The 17989-nt window shown below is 46.5% G+C and overlaps 1 protein-coding gene across 1 annotated transcript in view; it reads left to right on the top strand.

Moving 5' to 3' along the window:
- Positions 1-6: 6 nt before the first annotated feature.
- Tamm41 (TAM41 mitochondrial translocator assembly and maintenance homolog) overlaps positions 7-17989 on the top strand; it is a 34362-nt gene continuing 16379 nt past the window's right edge. Inside the window, exons 1-3 of the mRNA XM_055604327.1 lie at positions 7-76; positions 3018-3110; positions 9838-9988. Of these exons, the coding sequence (XP_055460302.1) occupies positions 62-76; positions 3018-3110; positions 9838-9988 (259 nt within the window). The 5' untranslated portion in view covers positions 7-61. The remainder of the gene's footprint in view (positions 77-3017; positions 3111-9837; positions 9989-17989) is intronic.

Below are 17989 nucleotides of genomic sequence, written 5' to 3'. Positions count from 1 at the left end.
CAGGATCATCTCATCTATCCAGAATAATTACGGTGCCGGGGTCTACTTCAACCCACTGATCATGTGTGAGGGGAAGGTGAGTGCCTTCAGGACTTGGCCTTAACTGGGTGGTTGTAATTTGGGGGTGGAATCCCAGTAAAATAAGTATGTCCACATTCTCAGGAAACAGCCACACCTCATCCAGCTTTCTTAAACCCAGGCATAGACACGCCTGGAGTCTTCATCTGCCATTGGCTGTGACTGTGACTTGACCTCATCTTCCCTTTTGACCTTTGGCCAAGTAGTTGTCATGTTTTAATCTGTTGGCCACACTGCTTTAGTTGGAGTCTTGGGTAGGGATTCACACCTTGAGGACTGCTGTCTGGGAAGTATGGAGAAATAGTGGGACCACTGAGGACCAGGATAAAGAGTGGTGTCATCTAGGAAGAGGACCAGGTACTACAGGGAGTGAAGAGAGTGTTGGGTGTCTGGGAGTGTGCGCTGTCACCTGATGGAAGAGAAGTTTTTGGTGTCAGCAGGTGGGTAGGATTTGGGAGTTGCATGTCAGAGGGCAGATAGAATGTTTAGATCCCCCCAAAATAGGTTATCTTATGTCAGAGACCTTACCTGCTATGACACTTCAGGCACTAGCGGTACAGCTTAGTGACAGTAATTACCTGGGTCCTGGGTTTGAACCCCAGCATGAGAAGGGGATCAAACTAAATGAAGCATCCTAGTTTCTTAGAGGGCTGCTGGAGAGGTGGGGGCTAGGAGTCAAGGATGGCCTGTGGGTTTGCCTGTGCCAGTACTAATGCCAGTTGCTTAGGGCAGTCTAACCTTTACAGTTGTGTGAGTCTCCTGGGGACTGTGTTAAAAATGTAGGTCCAGAGTCAGTTAGTCTGGGATGGAACCTGAGATTCTGCATATTTGATAAGCCCCCAGATACAATTGGTCAAAAGTCCAGGCCTTAAAGAGCCGAGAAGTGATTATGTGGCTGCAGTGATATAGTCATAATCTTTTTTTTCCCCAAGACTGGGTTTCTCTGTGTAGCCTTTACTGGCCTGGACTAGCTATGTAGACCAGGCTGGCCTCGAACGCATAGAGATCTGCCTGCCTCTGCCTCCCTAAGTGCTGGGATTACAGGCATGTGCTACTGTGCCTGGCCTATATTCATAATCTTAAGGTCATGCTTTAACTTTTCTTTTTTATTTTATTTTTACTATTTTTTTTTTGTTGTTGTTTTGTTTTTGAGACAGGGTTTCTGTCCTGACTGTCCTGGAACTTGCTCTGAAGACCAGTCTGGCCTCAAACTCAGAGCTCCACCTGCCTCTGCCTCCCGAGTGCTGGAAATAAAAGTGTGCACTACCGCACCCAGATATGCATTAGCTTTTCTGGTCCTTTGGGCACCTGCCTGCTCTATGCAGTGAAGGAAACCTCAGTTCAGAGAGGGATGGGACTTCATAAGGTCATGTGGCTAGTGGCAGGCCCCTGAACTTCAGGCCTGCAGTGTTCCTAGGGCCTCCTGGCTGCCACTTGTCTGAAGCAACACAGCCTTATGCTTCCTCTTTTGCTGTGCAAAACACATAGTTAGGTTCTTTCTTCATAATTAATAATCTGCCAGGCCTGTCTTTGATTAGTAATTTCCAAACAACATTATAAGCTTAAGTAACACAATGTTTGTGCATGATTGTGCGGCACGGGGGCTGTACTTTCTAACTGAAATTTGTTAGCCGCTTTTTAAATATTTACAGCCTGAGAACATAGATGTTTGCTGACACAATTGTAAGACTTAGTTAGCTGGGAGGTCCACGTTGGAGGTTTATACAAATTATTGTAGAAACGGCCTCATCCGTAATTCCATGTGCTTAGCAGTGATAAGAGGGTTTTCACCTTTGGATGTTAGTTTGTAATTGTCACCATTTGAAAGAATCAACAACACTGAAAGTCACTGTAGGGACAAGGCCAGTGAAAACTTTTAATGAAAGAGGAATGTCTAAAATTTAGTAATGCAAAGAATGTTGGAGGACCAGGCTGCAATTCTGGGGTATGATTGTTAAGCCCTTAGGGTTGTCTGTTATTTGATACACCTTGTCATCCAAGCTAGCCACAAACTACTGCTGGGTTCGAGCAGTCCAGCATTCCACCAGGCTCTGGGGTAGTAGGCCATGCATTACTGGGCCCAACTGCAAGGCCTACTAGCCATGCATTTCTGTACCCAGCTGTAGGACCTAGTCTGCTGATGTAGTATTACTGTGACGTGTCATTTACTCTCACTGGACTTCAATTTCTTTTTAAGATTTACAGTGAGTGTGTGTGTGTGTGTGTGTGTGTGTGTGTGTGTGTTTTCAGTCAGAAGACAGCTGGCAGAAATCAGTTATCTCATTCCATCTTATGGGGCCTAGGGTCAGACTCAAGTCATCAGGATTGACTGCAAGCAGCTTTACCTCCTGAGCCCTTTCACTGGCTTCTAGCACTCAGTTTCTTATTTCTCAAATGAGGAACATTACCTAAATCATCACTTCTGAAATTGGAAGGATCTAACGTTGAAGAACTCGACTAGATGGTGTCCAAGAGCCAGTTTGCCTTTAAATATCATGTGTGTTAAAATACTGGCCATCTCACTTCTTGTACCTTGGAAGCCAGGTCAGTCTTGACACTAAAATCTTTGGGCAGTTTTAATAGAGATGTGGGGTTTTTGTTGTTGTTATTGTTGTTGTTTTGTTTTATTTGGTGGCCTTTTTGTTGTTGTTGTTTTTCAAGACAGTGTTTCTCTGGATAGCCCCGCCTGTCCTGGAACTCACTCTATAGACCACTCTGCCCTCAAATGCAGAGCTCTGCCTGCCTCTGCCTGCCTCTGCCTGCCTCTGCCTCCTGAGTGCCGGGATTAAGGGCATGTGCCACCAACACCCAGTGAGCTGTGGGTTTTTGAAGGGTAGGTATTTTGAGTTGCTTAGATGAGCATCCTCTTCCTGGACAAGACCTATGGAAGCAGCAGCCTGGTGGTCTGCTCTTTGTCATGCTCAGTTCCTCTCTTGCAGCTTATCAAATATGGGGTCATCGACACTGGTGTTCTGATTGACGACCTCCTGAACTGGAATAATCTGTACATCGCTGGACGCCTCCAAAAGCCGGTGAGTCTGTGCCCCTCAGGGCACCACAGTTAGCATATCCCCTTGTCTCTGAACTTGACCTCTCTTTGATCTTTGTGAGCTCCTAGATGTGGAATTCCAGGAAATGGAAACACAGGTATAGTCGTCTTCCCCTCCATGAAGTTCATCACCCACAATGTAAGGAGATTACCCTGTGATGTCCTGCTATAAGAGGAGATGTTACGCATAACATGTACACATCTTTGTGCTTGTAATATGCATGTAAGCCACGTAGTGGGCTTTGTCCTGGCTCCTGGCAGAGAGCTCCTAAACCCTTGGAATTCCTGAATGGAACAAGGGACCCCCGGCTGTCACCATTGAGCCACACTCACAGGCTGGTGACTCCAGGTGAGCCTCTGCTTAGCTTTGGGATAGGGCTGATTACCAGAGGAAGCAACCATGGGATGAGAGGGCCCTCCTGCCCAACTCCAGGATGGAGAGGGGCTGGAGTCCAACACAGAAGGCTGCGAAATCAATCAGCCACTCAGATAACGACAGCAGGCTGGAGAGATGCCTCCGTGGCTGAGAGTACCAGCTGCTCTTCTGGAGTTCGCTTTCCAGCACCCACGTGGTTACTCACAGCCATCTGTGACTTCAGCGCCAGGGAATCCAAAGCCATCTTCTGACCTCAAGCACCAGGCACATATGTACATGCAGCTAAAACACGCGTACACATTAACGTGGCCAGAATTGTGTATTTGGGTCAGTATGACACGTGTGCCTATTACGCATTTGTGTGCATATTACACATGTATGTGCTTAAGTAAACACATAGTGGTACCTTCCCTGTGTGCTATAGTCTCTACTTCAGCTAGAACATTTGTGTGTGCTGGGCTGGAACCCAGGGCCTGGTGAAGACACTCTAGCTGTGCATCTCACCTTATCCCAGGAGAAACATTTCTAAATGTCCGTGAGCAGCAGACACACTGAAATTGTTCCATAAGTATTCATAAGAAATAATTTTATGTTTCATGGTCAGATCATTTCGGGGTCCTATAGCTAGCAAAACCCGACACTGAGGAAATTACTGCAAATGAAAGTTTGTAAGCACCCATTTTCGGTCCCACATTTTCTTCCTGTTCCTTGCTTTGTTTTTCCTTGAGCCATGGTCCTGTCGTGTTCCCCACAGTGGCTGGGTCTAAGGTCCCAAGAGTGTGAGCAGCAGGTTCTCTGCCACTGGGTGACACCACAGCCCCTTGAAGGTTGTTGGGATTTGATTTGGGTGGTTCCCCCTCCACCCCCGGGGTGGAGGGCATTACTTGTTGTTGCACGCTCTCTAGCTTGATGGGAAAGTAGTGGATGTAAAATGAGGAGCCTTAGGTCCCCCTCTGCTCTGCCACTTGTTACCTGCTTATATGAACTTACGCAGTTGGGTTTTGTCTCTACATGTCATTAAGCCCATCTGTAGAGTGGGGATAGTAATCGTGCCCTGCCTGCAAACTGGAAGCAGGGTTATATGCACAAAAGAACACAGCTTTTAGAAGCCAACACACCTAGCCTTCAGATGTCTGCTTCTCCTCTAACTGCACTGCCCCACGCCACTGACTGAGTCTCCCTCCCCTCAGGATAGTCCATCTGTGTGTGGGCATTCCGAAGTGTTTGATTTAGTGGACACTCAGAAAATGCTGTTTCCCTCCCAGTGTTCTTGGCTGTCTGTTATTTTTACATAAAAGGAGATTGAACCAAAATGTGGTAGTCTCTATATTCTGCCTGGAATACTTCCAAACTTTTTTTCAAGATTTATTTTTCATTGTATATAAATAGATGTTTTGCCTGCCTGTATGTCTGTACACCACATGCGTGCAGTGCCAGTAGAGGCCAGAAGAGGGCGTCTGATCCCCTGGAACTGGAGTTACAATGAAGGTTCTCGGGATCAAACCTGAATCCTCTTGCAGAGCAGCCAGTGCCGTCAGCTGCTGAGCCATCTCTCCAGCCCTTTAAAGAATGTTTTTAAATTAGCCTTTAGAAACCAAAATTGCTTTGGAATCGCAGAATGAACATAATGTCCTCAGAATTGTTTATTGTGCTGGGGATTAAAACTAGGGCCTCCTGCATGCTAAGCCTGTGTCCTGAGCTTGGGGCCACAACTGTCTGTAACTGTATTTCCACAGGGTCTGACATCCTCTTCTGGCTTCTTTGGGTCCTGAGCACATGTGTGTGTTCATAATGGAAGCAACACTTACTCATGCACATTAAAAATAAATATTTTGAAGTAAATCATTGAAGAACATAAGTGAGCACCTACCCTCTCTCCTTGGCTCCCACTCCTGTGAGAATAAATCTGCCTCCTGCCACTAGGATCCACAGTCAAACTTTTGACCTGTAGGTGGCAGCAAATACTCGTGACACTTGAGCAAAGCCACCAGGGTGGCAGCATCTGAGAAGAATGAACAGAAGTCTCAAGAAAAGAATTCTGAAATGTGTGAACTCCTCGTCCTTATGTTTTTAAAAGGCATTGTGTCAGGTCTTGTTGTCTGATGCTTTCACAGTGCTTGGGTCTTGCAAGTAGAAAGGGGATTTCTCACCCACTAGCAAGTGTTCAAAAGGAACATAAAGAATTTGGAAAGGTGGACATTTCTAGAAAGGGCTGACTGTAATTAAACATCTATTATACTTTCGCTGGTCATGGTGGTATGTGCCTTTAACCCAGCACTCAGGAGGCGGGGGCAGCTGGATCTCTGAGTTCCAGAAAAGCCAGGGCTACATAGTGAGACCCTGTCTCAAAAAAAGGAAAATAAATAAATAAATAAATAAAAAGTTTATATTATACTTTTCTATCAGCTCTTCTCATGGTTGAAAAGACACCTGTTTTTATTTCCTGGACAGCTTTAGGTTCTGTGTCATTTGCTATCTGTGTATGTGTGTGTGCGCGTGTGTGCGTGTGTGTATTCGTACATAGTGCATGCATGGAGCCCAGAAGGCCAACACTGAGCTATATCCCAAGCCCTACAACAGATATTTTTTCAGTAGAGAATCATGGAATTTGAAGTGTTTAAAGGAGCCAAGTATGGTGGTACAAGCTTTTAATCCCAGCTCTCTGGAGGCAGAGACAGGTGGATCTCTGAATTCCAGCCTGGTCTACCTAGCATTTAAGCCAGCCAGGGTTACACAGTGAGATACTGTCTCAAAAAAATAATAATTAAAATAACAGCTTTATTGAGAAAAAAATCATGTACCATGTGATTTATCTATATAAAGCATAAAACTGAGTGGATTTTAGTACGTTCACCTTTAGGTGATTTTTTGCCAAGTTGTAGATTTATTGTTTTACATTCTGAGGATAGGAAAGTCCCAATGGTCTAAGAGAGACCTGAACTGGGAAATCTGGTTTACTAGTTCAGGCTCTGCACTCTTGTGAGCTAGCCTTTGGCATCTCACCTTTGAAATGCAAAGACTGAGCAATTCATTCAGAGACTCAAAACCAGCCAAGTTTCCTCTCTGCATGCTGAAGGAATAAAAATTAAGAACAACCTCCGCCCCAATCACTTGTCCTGAGAGGCCACAGTCCAGCAGGTAGACGAGGCTCCAGCCCTCGTGGCTTGGAGCAGTCACCTGCCTTGGTGTTTGGATGGGAACATTTGTTGGGAGCCTGGCATTTCAGGACTGCACAGCTCCAACTTCTCGAGGCTAAAAGTTACTCTGCACTCCAAGTGGTCTCTGCTTGTCACTGTGGTATACTGCAGCCCCTGGTGTGACCCTGTCTTCTTTCCCTGGCTTGAAAGGTACTCACAAATCTCCCCTTTGAAAGACCCTTCAAGCGTCGCCCTTCCTCCCTGTGTTGGGATTGCTAATGCTGTCTGGGCAGTCCAGGTTGGAGAATTCCCAGTAGGTACAAACAGCTATTCACAAATCCGAGGGCTTTCTTCTTTTCCCAGGCCTCTCTGGCAGGGCCCCAAGCCTTCACTGCCTTTTCACTCTGAACAACAAATAACAGTGCTGCAGAGACGAGGTCCTGGTTCACCTTTCGTTGGAGAACCAGATCCGCACATTTTCCCCTTGAGTAAGGATGCTTTTCTTTTCACTCTCTTAACCTCAAATAGCAAGCAGACAGCTCTCGGACAACTCAAGCAGAGCGGCCTTCTTAGAGAACAAGTGGTATTTTGTTAACCAGGAAAAGACGCCCAGGGTTATTCATTTCTTTGCATCGTTTAGTTATTCACATCCCAAAATAGCTTCTGGTTTCACTGGGTTTCTGTAAAAGCCACAGAAGTATACACAAAAGAGGTTGTGACACTATTAAGAAGGACCTGGTAAATGAGGGTAAGAATGGGAATGTAGGTGTCGAGGAGCATCATGGGACAAATCAGGAGCTGACAAGACCTGGTCTGTTTTCCTAGAGGTTGTACTCCTGGGTCCATGATTTCATATGGAATGCAAGGCTTGAGAGAGCTAGGGAATAAGGCGAGTGAGATGATGGCTCAGTGGGTAATGGACAAGTTTGATTTCTTGAACTATGGTAGAAGGGGAGAACAGACTCCCTCTCTCTTTCACACACACACACAAATGAAAAATTATTAAAAAGAAAATTAGGGAATGAGCATAGGAGTTTAGGAGTTATTTTAGAACCTAAAAAAGGGGGCACTGGGGTATAGCTAAGGGATAAGGTGCCTGGTATGTAGAAAACCTGGGTTTAATCCATCCTTAGCACTGAGAAAAAAAAAAGTTTTGTTTTAACCATCTGTCAAGATGAGAATTACATCCCTGGCTGCCTCCATGAGGAAAGCGCCATAGAACTTGGTCTGCCTAGCGTAGGCTTCCTACGCTTCTCCCTCGCTTCTGTTGCTGCTTCATCACACAGCCTTTGACGGTCCTAGCTGTTGTTTACTCTTTCTCCATGAGAGGAAGGATACTAAGCTCAGCACGTGTTGAAAGGCTTAATTAAGGACTGTTACTTTCTGAAGAGGGTGGAAGAGGTGGTGTTGAATCAGGTGGCTTTGCCTCACCCTCTGTACCTGAGCTTGTATGCTATAAATATTCCCACCTTGGGTAGCACACACCTGTAATCTCAGCACTTGAGACAGAGGGGTGAATCAGTGACACAAGTTCTAGGCTGGCCTGAGCTACATAACAAGACCGTATCTCCAAAATCAAAGAGCCAAGCATGATGGCACCCGCCTTTAATCCAACCCTCAGGATGCAGAGGCAGGAGGATCTCTGATTTGAGGCTAGCCTGGTCTACATAGCAAGTTCCAGGTCAGCCAAGGTTACGTGGTGATACCTTCCTTGTCTTTAGAAAAAAAAAAAGAAAAGGAAGAAAGGAAGGTAGATTGTTTGGCTCATTTTCAGGGCTCTCTTAGGCCTGCCTAATTAAAACATGAAGATAAACTTTTATTAGTGCAGAAAAGAAAAGAAAACAAAACAAAACAAAAAACCCTAAAAAGGTAAAATCAAAGAAAGTCATACTGTGTGCAAGAAAACCAGAAAGGCTCACCTTGGCCTGGGCTTATGTGCAGTGTCTCTTTCCATCTTCCCAGCAAACTGACGGGATTCATGGTAAGGCCATCTTATTGCTCAGGATTATGCCTGTTGTTGTGAAGGCAGAAAGCGGCAGAGCTAGGACTTGCAAGATCTCTGCTAACCACGGTGTAGATTTTAAAACTGGGTCTCCAAGCAGGCCAGCTGCTGTGTGGCAGTGCACTTGGAGCCAACAGGAAACAACTCCTGCTGTGTCGGAAGCAAAGGCCCTTTTATTGAGCAAAGCAATGGTAGCGTAGTGGTGGCTGCGGATTTGTGTCACACCCAGCCCTTGTGGGTGATAGATTTGTATCTGGATTTGAGTCCTGCGAAGTAGCTGGTCCCAGGCTTACCTGGGTGGTGCAGTACCTCATCGTCACTCCAGACAGCCTCAAAACCCAGTCTGTGTCTTGCCAGTATTTCTCTCTATTTTTATTCATGTGTATGTGTGAACGCCAGCCTGTGGAGGCCAGAAGAGGAAGTGAGATCCCCCAGAGCTGGAGTTATAGACAGTTGTGAGCCACCTGATAGGGGTGCTAGGAACTGCATCCTTTGGAAGAGCAGCCAGTGCTCTAAACCACCGACCCCTATCTCCAGCCCCATGATTGTTCTTTTATAGCTGATTTTGTTTCTTTTTACTTAGTCAAGTATAAATCTACGTATCTAACAATAATAAAATGAAACATGAATTACCCAGGTTACATGCGGACAAGAAGAGAGTAAATTCTAAATAAAGAAATAAAGTGCCATCTTCTGCTAGCACAGTCAGTGAAAGAATAATGAAAAACAAAATTTAAAGTGTAACCCCTCCCAGGACATCTGTTCCTTTCCAAAGCCTGTCGTGAGTTTATTTAAGAATATTAGGGGCTGGAGAGATGGCTCAGTGGTTAAGAGTCCTGACTTTCTTGCAGAGGATCTGGGTTCCGTTCCCAGCGACCATTGGGGACATTCTGACGCCCTTCCAGCCTCTCAAGGCACAGCACACACACTGCATGTACTGATACACAGGCAAAACGCTCATACACATAAAATAATTTTTAAATAAGAATATTAATTTTGTCTTCCATGAACTGATTTTTTTTTTTTTTCTGTGTCACAATTTCTCTGACTTTGACATTCAGCAGGAGGCTCTGGGGTTTCTTGTTAGAGTCATGATGGCTTTGAGTCGCTGGGCAAATGGTCGATAATGGGGTCAGTCAGTGTCCGAGCTGCAGAGCCTCTGCAGTGCCACTCCTGAACAACCTGCTTTTTCCAGGTGAAGATTGTCTCAATGAATGAGAACATGGCCCTTCGATCTGCCATGGATAAAAACCTGAAGAGCGCGGTGACCACCGCCTGCCTCATGCTGCCAGAAAGCTTCTCGGAAGAAGACCTCTTCATAGAGATTGCTGGCCTCTCCTACTCAGGTTAGTGCAGCACACACCAGACCATCCCCGGGGAGGCGCCCAAAGAGTTTATGGGACCATCTCTTTTCTTCCCCAGACAGCTGCTGTACAGTTGAGGCGCGGCCCAGGCCTGTGTGTGGCTGACCAGGGTGTGGGTGGCAGGTGCTCCTCCAGGGAGCCCAGTCTGAGAACCACTGCCCCCCCCCCCCCCGTGTCCTCTACATGCACAGCTGCACCACCAGTGTCCTCTTCAGGCTCCATACCCTGGCTTATGTTGCCTGAAACCAAGATTCTCTTCACGCTGGCCTCATTCCCTGCCCCGTGTGACGTGTATGTGTGAAGCTGACGCACATAGCTGCTGCTGCTCACCCTGTCCTCAGCCGCCACCGTGGACTCCCTTTCACTCTACTCATCAACGTACCAGTGATAGTGCCGCGGCCCCTCGGTCCGCTCTTTCCGCTCTTCTTCCTCCGCCAGTGACTTATTTGTGTTCTGTCTAAATGCTCACTTCATTTTCCGTTCAGCCAGTGTGTCCCTCCATCTTGGCAAAGCACCCCCTCCCAGGAGGGAGTCAGGAGGGCAGCTAGGGACAGAGCCCCAGTGTCTCACCCTCACCGCAAGGGGATGTCACAGTCCCCTGTTCAGGGCGGTAAGGTTCTGTGCAGGCTTTCCTTTCCCGGGAACGACATGCTGTTTTCATCCGATCCCAACACCGCATGCACACACAGATCGTACCGGCAAAATGATGCTTCTAAAAAAAGTGGTCTCTGGCCAGCAGGTGGCTCAGTGGGTAAGGGCGTCTGCCTCAGAGCTTGATGGTCTGAGATCCTCATGGTGGACAGAGAGAACCAATTCTGATGAGTTGTTCTCTGACCACTCCCCCCCCCACACACACATACACAAAAGGGAAAAAAAAAAGAAACCATAAATTAAAATGTAGGATTTTTGTTTTATTATGTTTTTAGTTTGAGGGCTGAGAGTATAGCCAGTGGCAAAGTGCTTAAGTCACACAAGCAAGGCCCTGGGTTCAATCCCCACAACCACAAAAAGAAAAAAAAAAGTTTTGAGAAGGGCTCCCTTAAGAAAATACCCTGTTATCCAGTGTTTAACTCAAGGAACCCTGAATGCACAGCAGTGGTGAGCTTATTCTCTGAAGCCCAGTGCAGATAAGATTCCGTAGAAATGCAATGCTGGGAGGGACTCTGGAGGTCTTGTTCTCCAGTCTTTTTCCTAAAACGTGTCCATCACAGCACAGCTGTAATTGCAGCTGGAGAGGGGAAATGGGCTCAGCTCAGCCTTGGCTGTCTCTCGCTTTACCTGGCAGCATCCCGCCCCCATGAGAGCACAGAGGCAGAGTGGTCTGGCTGTACACCACAGGAAGAGGCCTGGGAGACGAGTGGGAGAGAGCCTCTTACTAGCCCAGCTTCCTCCTCCAGACTCTGTGCTGGAAAGAAGGGCCTAAGTCCTGTCCCCTGTGCCTGGCTGACTGTGGGCCAATGCATGACTCCTGTTTTTGGCCCACAGCATTTGCAGTCACTATTGTTCCCATTAAATGAGTGTCACTGTCAGGCTGGGTGGATTCTGGGAATAGCTACTTATAAATGCTGAGCCTTGACTGAGGTTCATCAAAGTATGTAACAGTTTTCACCTACTTACGGAATATTTTTGTGTGTGTATGCCATTGGGAATAGAGCCCAGGGCCTCCAGCCTGCTGAACACTGACTCTAACACTGAACCCCAGGTTCTGAGATTCTAAAAAAATATTTGTTTGGAGACAAGGTCTCCTGTAACAGCAGCTGGCCTTGAACTTGCTTTGTAGTTGAGAATGAGCTTTAACACCACCTACTTCTACCTCATGGGATTACAAGTAGGCACCTACCTCTATCTCTTGGGATTACAAGTGAGCACCGCTGTCTCTGGCCCCTCATTTTCTTAAGTAAATCTTCAAACTGCCCAGAACCTGCAGCTGGTTTTTCTTCTGGAACTAAACTAGTGAGCGGCAGGAGGACCCAGCTGTACAGAAGACCTCATCATGGACTGCCTCAGGCAGTGTGTTGGCGTGTTCAGTTTCCTCCTGTCCTTCCTGGGCTTCTGAGAACCCAGTGTCCTTCAACTGTTCAGTTTCGATCCCTTTGGCAAAAACCCAAATCTCCCCAAGTTTTCAGAACGTTCCAGCATTCAAATTGCCCCATTTTATAAGTCTTCCAAGTTGAAAGCTGTGAAGTTTAATGTTTTTCCTGGGGGTGGGGGAAGCTCAGCCAGTGTTAGCAGGAATAGTAATGAGCCCGCCCAGTTTGTGTGGCACTGAGGACCACTTTGCTTGCTGCATTCACATAAATGGCAGGCAAGGAAGGAGTAGGTAGAACAGAAAGCCCTTAGGTAGTTCTGACAAGTGACCAAAGAGAGACTCCTAATGAATGATGGGATTACCTTGGGCTTTCTTATTAACATGACTAGTTTCCGGCAAAGGTCCTGGCATAGCATTCATCAGGCCATTCAGTATCCCTGCCTTAAAAAGCTGAGATAGGATTCTGCCGCATAGGGTCAGAGAGACAGCCCAGCTCATCCCACTTCTGTGGAGGACCCAAGTTTAATTCCCAGAACACACAACCACCTATAACTCCAGCTTCAGGGCCCAACACTCTCGATGCCAGAGGCAACAATCATGCATGTGTGTATACACACAAAACTAAAATAAATCTTTATGAAAGAAAAATACCAATGCATGAAACAGACAAGGGACTGTTTGGGAGGAAATCAGCTGGGTGCCTGGAGCCCAGCTGGGTGCCTTATGATGGGGAAAAAAATGTAATTATTGTGCAACAGGAACAACCGCCAGTAATTCCAGGTGTAATAACTAATCCAGCAGTGACTTTTCATTTGGGTATGGTGCTGTTGCCCCACTCTACAGACGCAGGAACTGAGGCTCATAGGGATTACCAGTCTGATACCCCTCATCTAATAGCTGGTAGCTTTTCTGTGGGTACGCAACCCTTTCAAAGTCCTCCCTCCATTTTTTGTTTGGAGAACAGAAATATGTACTATAAAGACGATTCCAGTGAGCTAATACAACGCTACACTGACTCTCTCATTGATGGCTGCTGCTCAGAAAACGACTGCTGTTATGTCTAGTTATTTTTATGGGCTGTAGAGACTTCTTGAGGCTTGGGCACTGTGCTTACTCCCTCAGTCAGTGGTTGACACTTAGCTCTCTTCATCATTGTTATGGATAATACTTGCAAGTCCATTTGTATAAATTACTGGGCAGAAAAGGGCAAAGGGGCCACTGATTACCTTATATCTCCAGGCTGGAGCTGAGCTGTCAGTCACAAGTCCTACACACATGCTGGTAGAGTTAAGCAATGTTAAGCGAGCTCTTAGACCACAGGGTTGGTGGCCCCCATTTTTTCTAGCTCTTTAGGTCTAAGGGATAACAAGACTATCAGGTGCTTGTGTGCAAGAGAATGGGCTGCCTTCAGTGCCAGAGCTGAGGGGAAGACCATAACTGATGGGCATTCCACACAGCCAAGAAAGGGGCCGCTTTGTGTGGCCTTCACCTCCAGGGCCTGGCCAGGCTCACGGGTGACAGGACCCCAGCTTGGGCTGCAGGGGTGCAGTGGCAGCTTGTGGGCTCCCCCTCCCACGATCACTCTGTCCTGTGCCTGAGTCTTTTAGTCCTGGGGTTACAAACCATGGGTCCCAGCTGCATTTGTGTGCTTAGATCCACGGCTGCTGAGTACTGCGCTAAGGTTGGGCCCGGAAGCTGATCCCTCAGGGAAGGAGAGGCCGTGGGTCTTCTCCGGTCACCCTCTGCTAGGATACAGACCTCTGACCAGTGCTGGCACCCCAGCTTCTTCTTTGCTTTTATTCTGTTTCACCTTCTGGTCAGACACAGGCATGTATCTTAATTTTTTGGCTTATCTTTAGCCTTTGTTTCAGCCATTAGTATGAGGCCAAAAAAGTGTTTTTGTCATGCGTGTATGTCCAGCACACTCTGCAGATGCTGGACCCTTCCTATGCTTGCCAGTTACACCTGACACCTGAGCACCAGGTGCTCACCGCATCTGAGGATGGGCAAACAGTCCTGCCTGGCTTAAACTGTAATTTGAGCCTGGTCCTTCGTTCCTCCCTGTGCTCAGCTGTGCTGCATTTGTGTGAGGTGGAAAGGGAAATGTGTCTGTCAGCATCCTCTTAGCATTTTCTGCACTGTCAGTCAGCACAGAATAGAGTCCTTTCTGCAGCTAGAGGAAAACCTTCCAGAGTAGCATTTGGGCCACCTCCTGAAAACACTGCCTTAGTCATTTCTATTACAATAAACCTGTGCCCACTCACAGAAGCATGAAATTGGGCCTAAGTCATACCGTATACAAAATGAATTCAAACTGGATCCTTGACATAAGAGTTAATGTACAAGCTACAACTAAAACTTTTAGAAAGACTTGGAGTTATGAAATGGTTTCTGAGATTATACCAAATGCTAAAATGACAAAGAATTAAAATAAAACAAAAACAGTTCATCCTTCATCTTAGCACTCAGAGGCAGGGGGATTGTTCGAGGCCAGCCTGGTCTACAGAGCTAGTTCCAGGACAGCCAGGACTACACAGAGAAACCCTGTCTCAGAAATCAAAACAATGGTCTGGAGAGATGGCTCAGTGGTTAAGAGCACTGGTTGTTCTTCCAGAGTTCCTCAGTTCAATTTCTGGCAACCACATGGTGGCTTACAACCATCTATACTGGGATCTGATGCTCTCTTTTGGCATGTAGGTATACATGCAGATAGAGCACCATACATTAAATAAATAAATGGAAAAAAAAATGAATGTACTGTAAATAGTGTCATCCTAAGAGGTGAAAAGACAAGAGTTTCATAAATCACATTTTTGAGACCAGACCCGTGTCCTTAGAATCCCAGCAGAAATCACCCTAATTAAAAGCAGGCAACACCTAGGGATGGGCACATCTTTGGGGAAGAAGTGTGATGTTCCAGCAGCATATAGATGCCCCCGTCCCAGCCAATCAGCTTGAGGAACAACCAGCAGAAACAGGCAATGCCTTCAGCTCAAGACAGTGTAATGAAAGGAGGCAAGAATGGCGCCCTCCTGGTTGCCAGTGAGAATGTAAAGTGGCCCAGAATGCATTTCTTCAGGATACTAAACATGTTATCAACCCAGTGAGCCTACTCCCAGGTGTGTCCTCAAGATAAATGAAACACATCTACCTGTAAACTTGTCCTAGAATGTCACAACATTGATATAAATAGCCTAAGAGGTGAGACAGCCCAAAACCCATCAACTGAAATGGGTAGATAGTATTAGTACATCCTCCCAGTAGACTTAACTCCATAAATCTCATAAAGACTGATCCGTGCTGCAGAAAACACAATGAATGACAAAACATTTTGCTAATGTAGTGCAAGACCACAGGCATTGGTTCCACAGGAAGCAGGGCTGCTGGGTATGCGGCTTAGTAGGATAGCACTTGCCTAGCGTGCATAAGCTCTTCAGTTCATCCTGAAGATAATGAAGAGCCAAGAATGATGGGCACAAATGACAGGTCGGAAGAAGGAGGATCATGAATCCCAGGCCGGCCTGAGCTAGGCAGCCGGTTAGGAAAGTGTGTAGAGAGCCTGTCAGCCTCTGCCTGAGGCAGGGGTAGGGGCTGACAGCAGATGGCGGGCGGCTGTTAATGGCTCAGGGTTTTTGTGAGGAGGACAGAATGGTCTTAGGTTGATTTCATTACCCTTAGACATACTAAGAACACTGAGTCGCCACCTTAAGTGAGTGAATTGCCTGGCATGTGAGCTCAGAAACTTCTTAGGAAAGATGTTTTATTTCTGCCATAGCAGATCCCGTTGGAGCTGGAGTCCTTAAACACTGACTCACACCGACCTGCAGCTTCACAGGAACCTTTCACATGTTCCTTGCTGCACAGAGTAGCATCTATATCTCTCCAGGGTCCAGTGTGGCTTCTGGTACTTAGTAGCTACCTAAATACTCATTGTCTGAAATGACATTGGTACTGTGGTTAGTTTAAAAAGGCAAAGGTAACCAGTAGTTGTTACTTTAGACCAAGGGCTTTGTCTACCCACTGTCCTTTCCTACCAATGGTATCTGCTTACAGCTTAACAAATGTTCCTCATCTGTTCACCAACTTAAATCCGAAAGCAACTGAGGCTGGTGTGATTAAGGTATTTCACAGAAAAGGAAACTGGCTCAGGTGGTATCTTAGAATTACCATTGCTGTGATGAGCACCACGACCAAAAGCAAGCTGAGGAGGAAAGGGTTTATTTGGCTTACACTTCCACGTCACTGTTCATCAATGAAGAAAGTCAGGACAGGAACTCAAACCAGGCAGGAACCTGGGAGCAGGAGCTGATGTAGAGGCCATGGAGGGGTGCTGTTTACCACCTTGTTCCTCGAGGTTATTCAGCCTGCTTTCTTATAGAACGTAAGACCACCAGCCCAGGGATGGCCCCACCTACAATAGCCTGGGCCCTTTCCCATCATTCACTAAGAAAATGCCTTACAGGCTTGCCTACAGCCAGATCTTACCGAGTCATTTTCTCAGTTGAGGTTCTCTTCTTCTGGGCAACTCTAGCTTGTGTCAAGTTGACATAAAGTAGCCAGTAGAGATGGAGAGAGAGAGAGAGTTGTTTGCTTGCTTGCTTGCTTTGAGGTAGTATAATCTCACTGTGTAGCCCAGGCTAGCTTAGAACTTGAGATCTTTCTACCTTAGGAAGAGGAAATAACTTAAATCACCAAGGGGCATTGCCTCTCCTGAAAATCAGAATCTGTACTGTGCAGCTGCTTCTGTCCCTCACTGCTCAGCACATCTAAGTCACGGCACTGTCCAGCTTGGGGTTTCCAAGCCTCTGAGCTTGGCTCCTGACAAAGTCAGAGACAGATTTTCCCTCTGTGGCTTATCCTGGCAGCTCTCTCTGTAGAACAGCCTTGGGTTAAACCCATCAGCAGAGATACAAAATTAAAAGCAGTATTCAGTTTCTTGTGATGCCTGTGTTTGGTTGCAAAGGGATTTCTGAAGGTAAGAAAACTTCGTAACCATCAGATATGGCATGCAGTACCATTGTTTTACTCATTCTGTTCTGAAGAGTTGAATATCCTGCCATTTTGCTCACCTCCGCACGTTTGAGCTGCTGTTGCCATACTGTAGTGGGAGAATTCAGCTTAGCAGATGGCTGCACCTTGCCAACTTGTAGCAGACAGCCTACAAGTTGCCAACGGTCCAGAGCCAAACAAGCCAAGGCCCTGTTAGAGACCAGAGGGCTTTCTAAGGCCCTGCATCTCCACCGTCACTTTGTGAGAGGGTTTGCATTAGCTTGTTTCTACAGCTCAGCTAAGTACAGCCCTTTTCCTAGAAAGTTACTACCTTCAGACATTAGAACTTGAGTCTACAGGACCTAAAGAAAGGGGAGAAGTGACATGAGCTGCTCTTATATTTTAGGGCTGGTCTTTTTAGACTTGGCGTCTACTGATGTTTCAGTCCTGCAATGATTGAAAGGCAGGTTTTATATTTTATGTTAAAATTTTATCTTCTTTTATTTTTTTATTTTATTTTATTTTCATGTTTTATCTGTTTGCCTACATGTCCATCTATATCCAACATGCATGCAGTATCTGTGTAGGCCAGAAGAAGGCATTGGATTCCCTGGGCTTGCTGTTACAGATGGTTGTGAGCCAACATGTAGGCTCTGGAAATGGAACCTGGGTCTTCTGGAAATGTAACCATTGTCCCTAACCACTGAGCAGTCTTCCTCCCCAACCACCACCCCCCATGTGGTTTTTTTTGTTGCTATTGCTTTAATGTCATAAAAGCACAAAGAAGGTTAGGGGAGAGGGCTCAGTGCTTGCCAAGCAAGCATTAGAACCAGAGTTTATATCCTCAGAATCCGTATAAAAAGCAGGCAGGTGTGTTGGGAAGCAAAGATGATACCTGCGCCCTCCCCATCCGCTAGCAGGAGGAGCTGACAAGCTGAACTCCCTGGAGTTGGTAAACTCCCGGT

The sequence above is a fragment of the Psammomys obesus genome, unplaced genomic scaffold (assembly GCF_907164565.1).
Source record: "Psammomys obesus unplaced genomic scaffold, mPsaObe1.curated_primary_1811, whole genome shotgun sequence".
Classification (NCBI taxonomy): Eukaryota; Metazoa; Chordata; class Mammalia; order Rodentia; family Muridae; genus Psammomys; species Psammomys obesus.
This window is presented reverse-complemented; position numbering and strand designations above follow the sequence as displayed.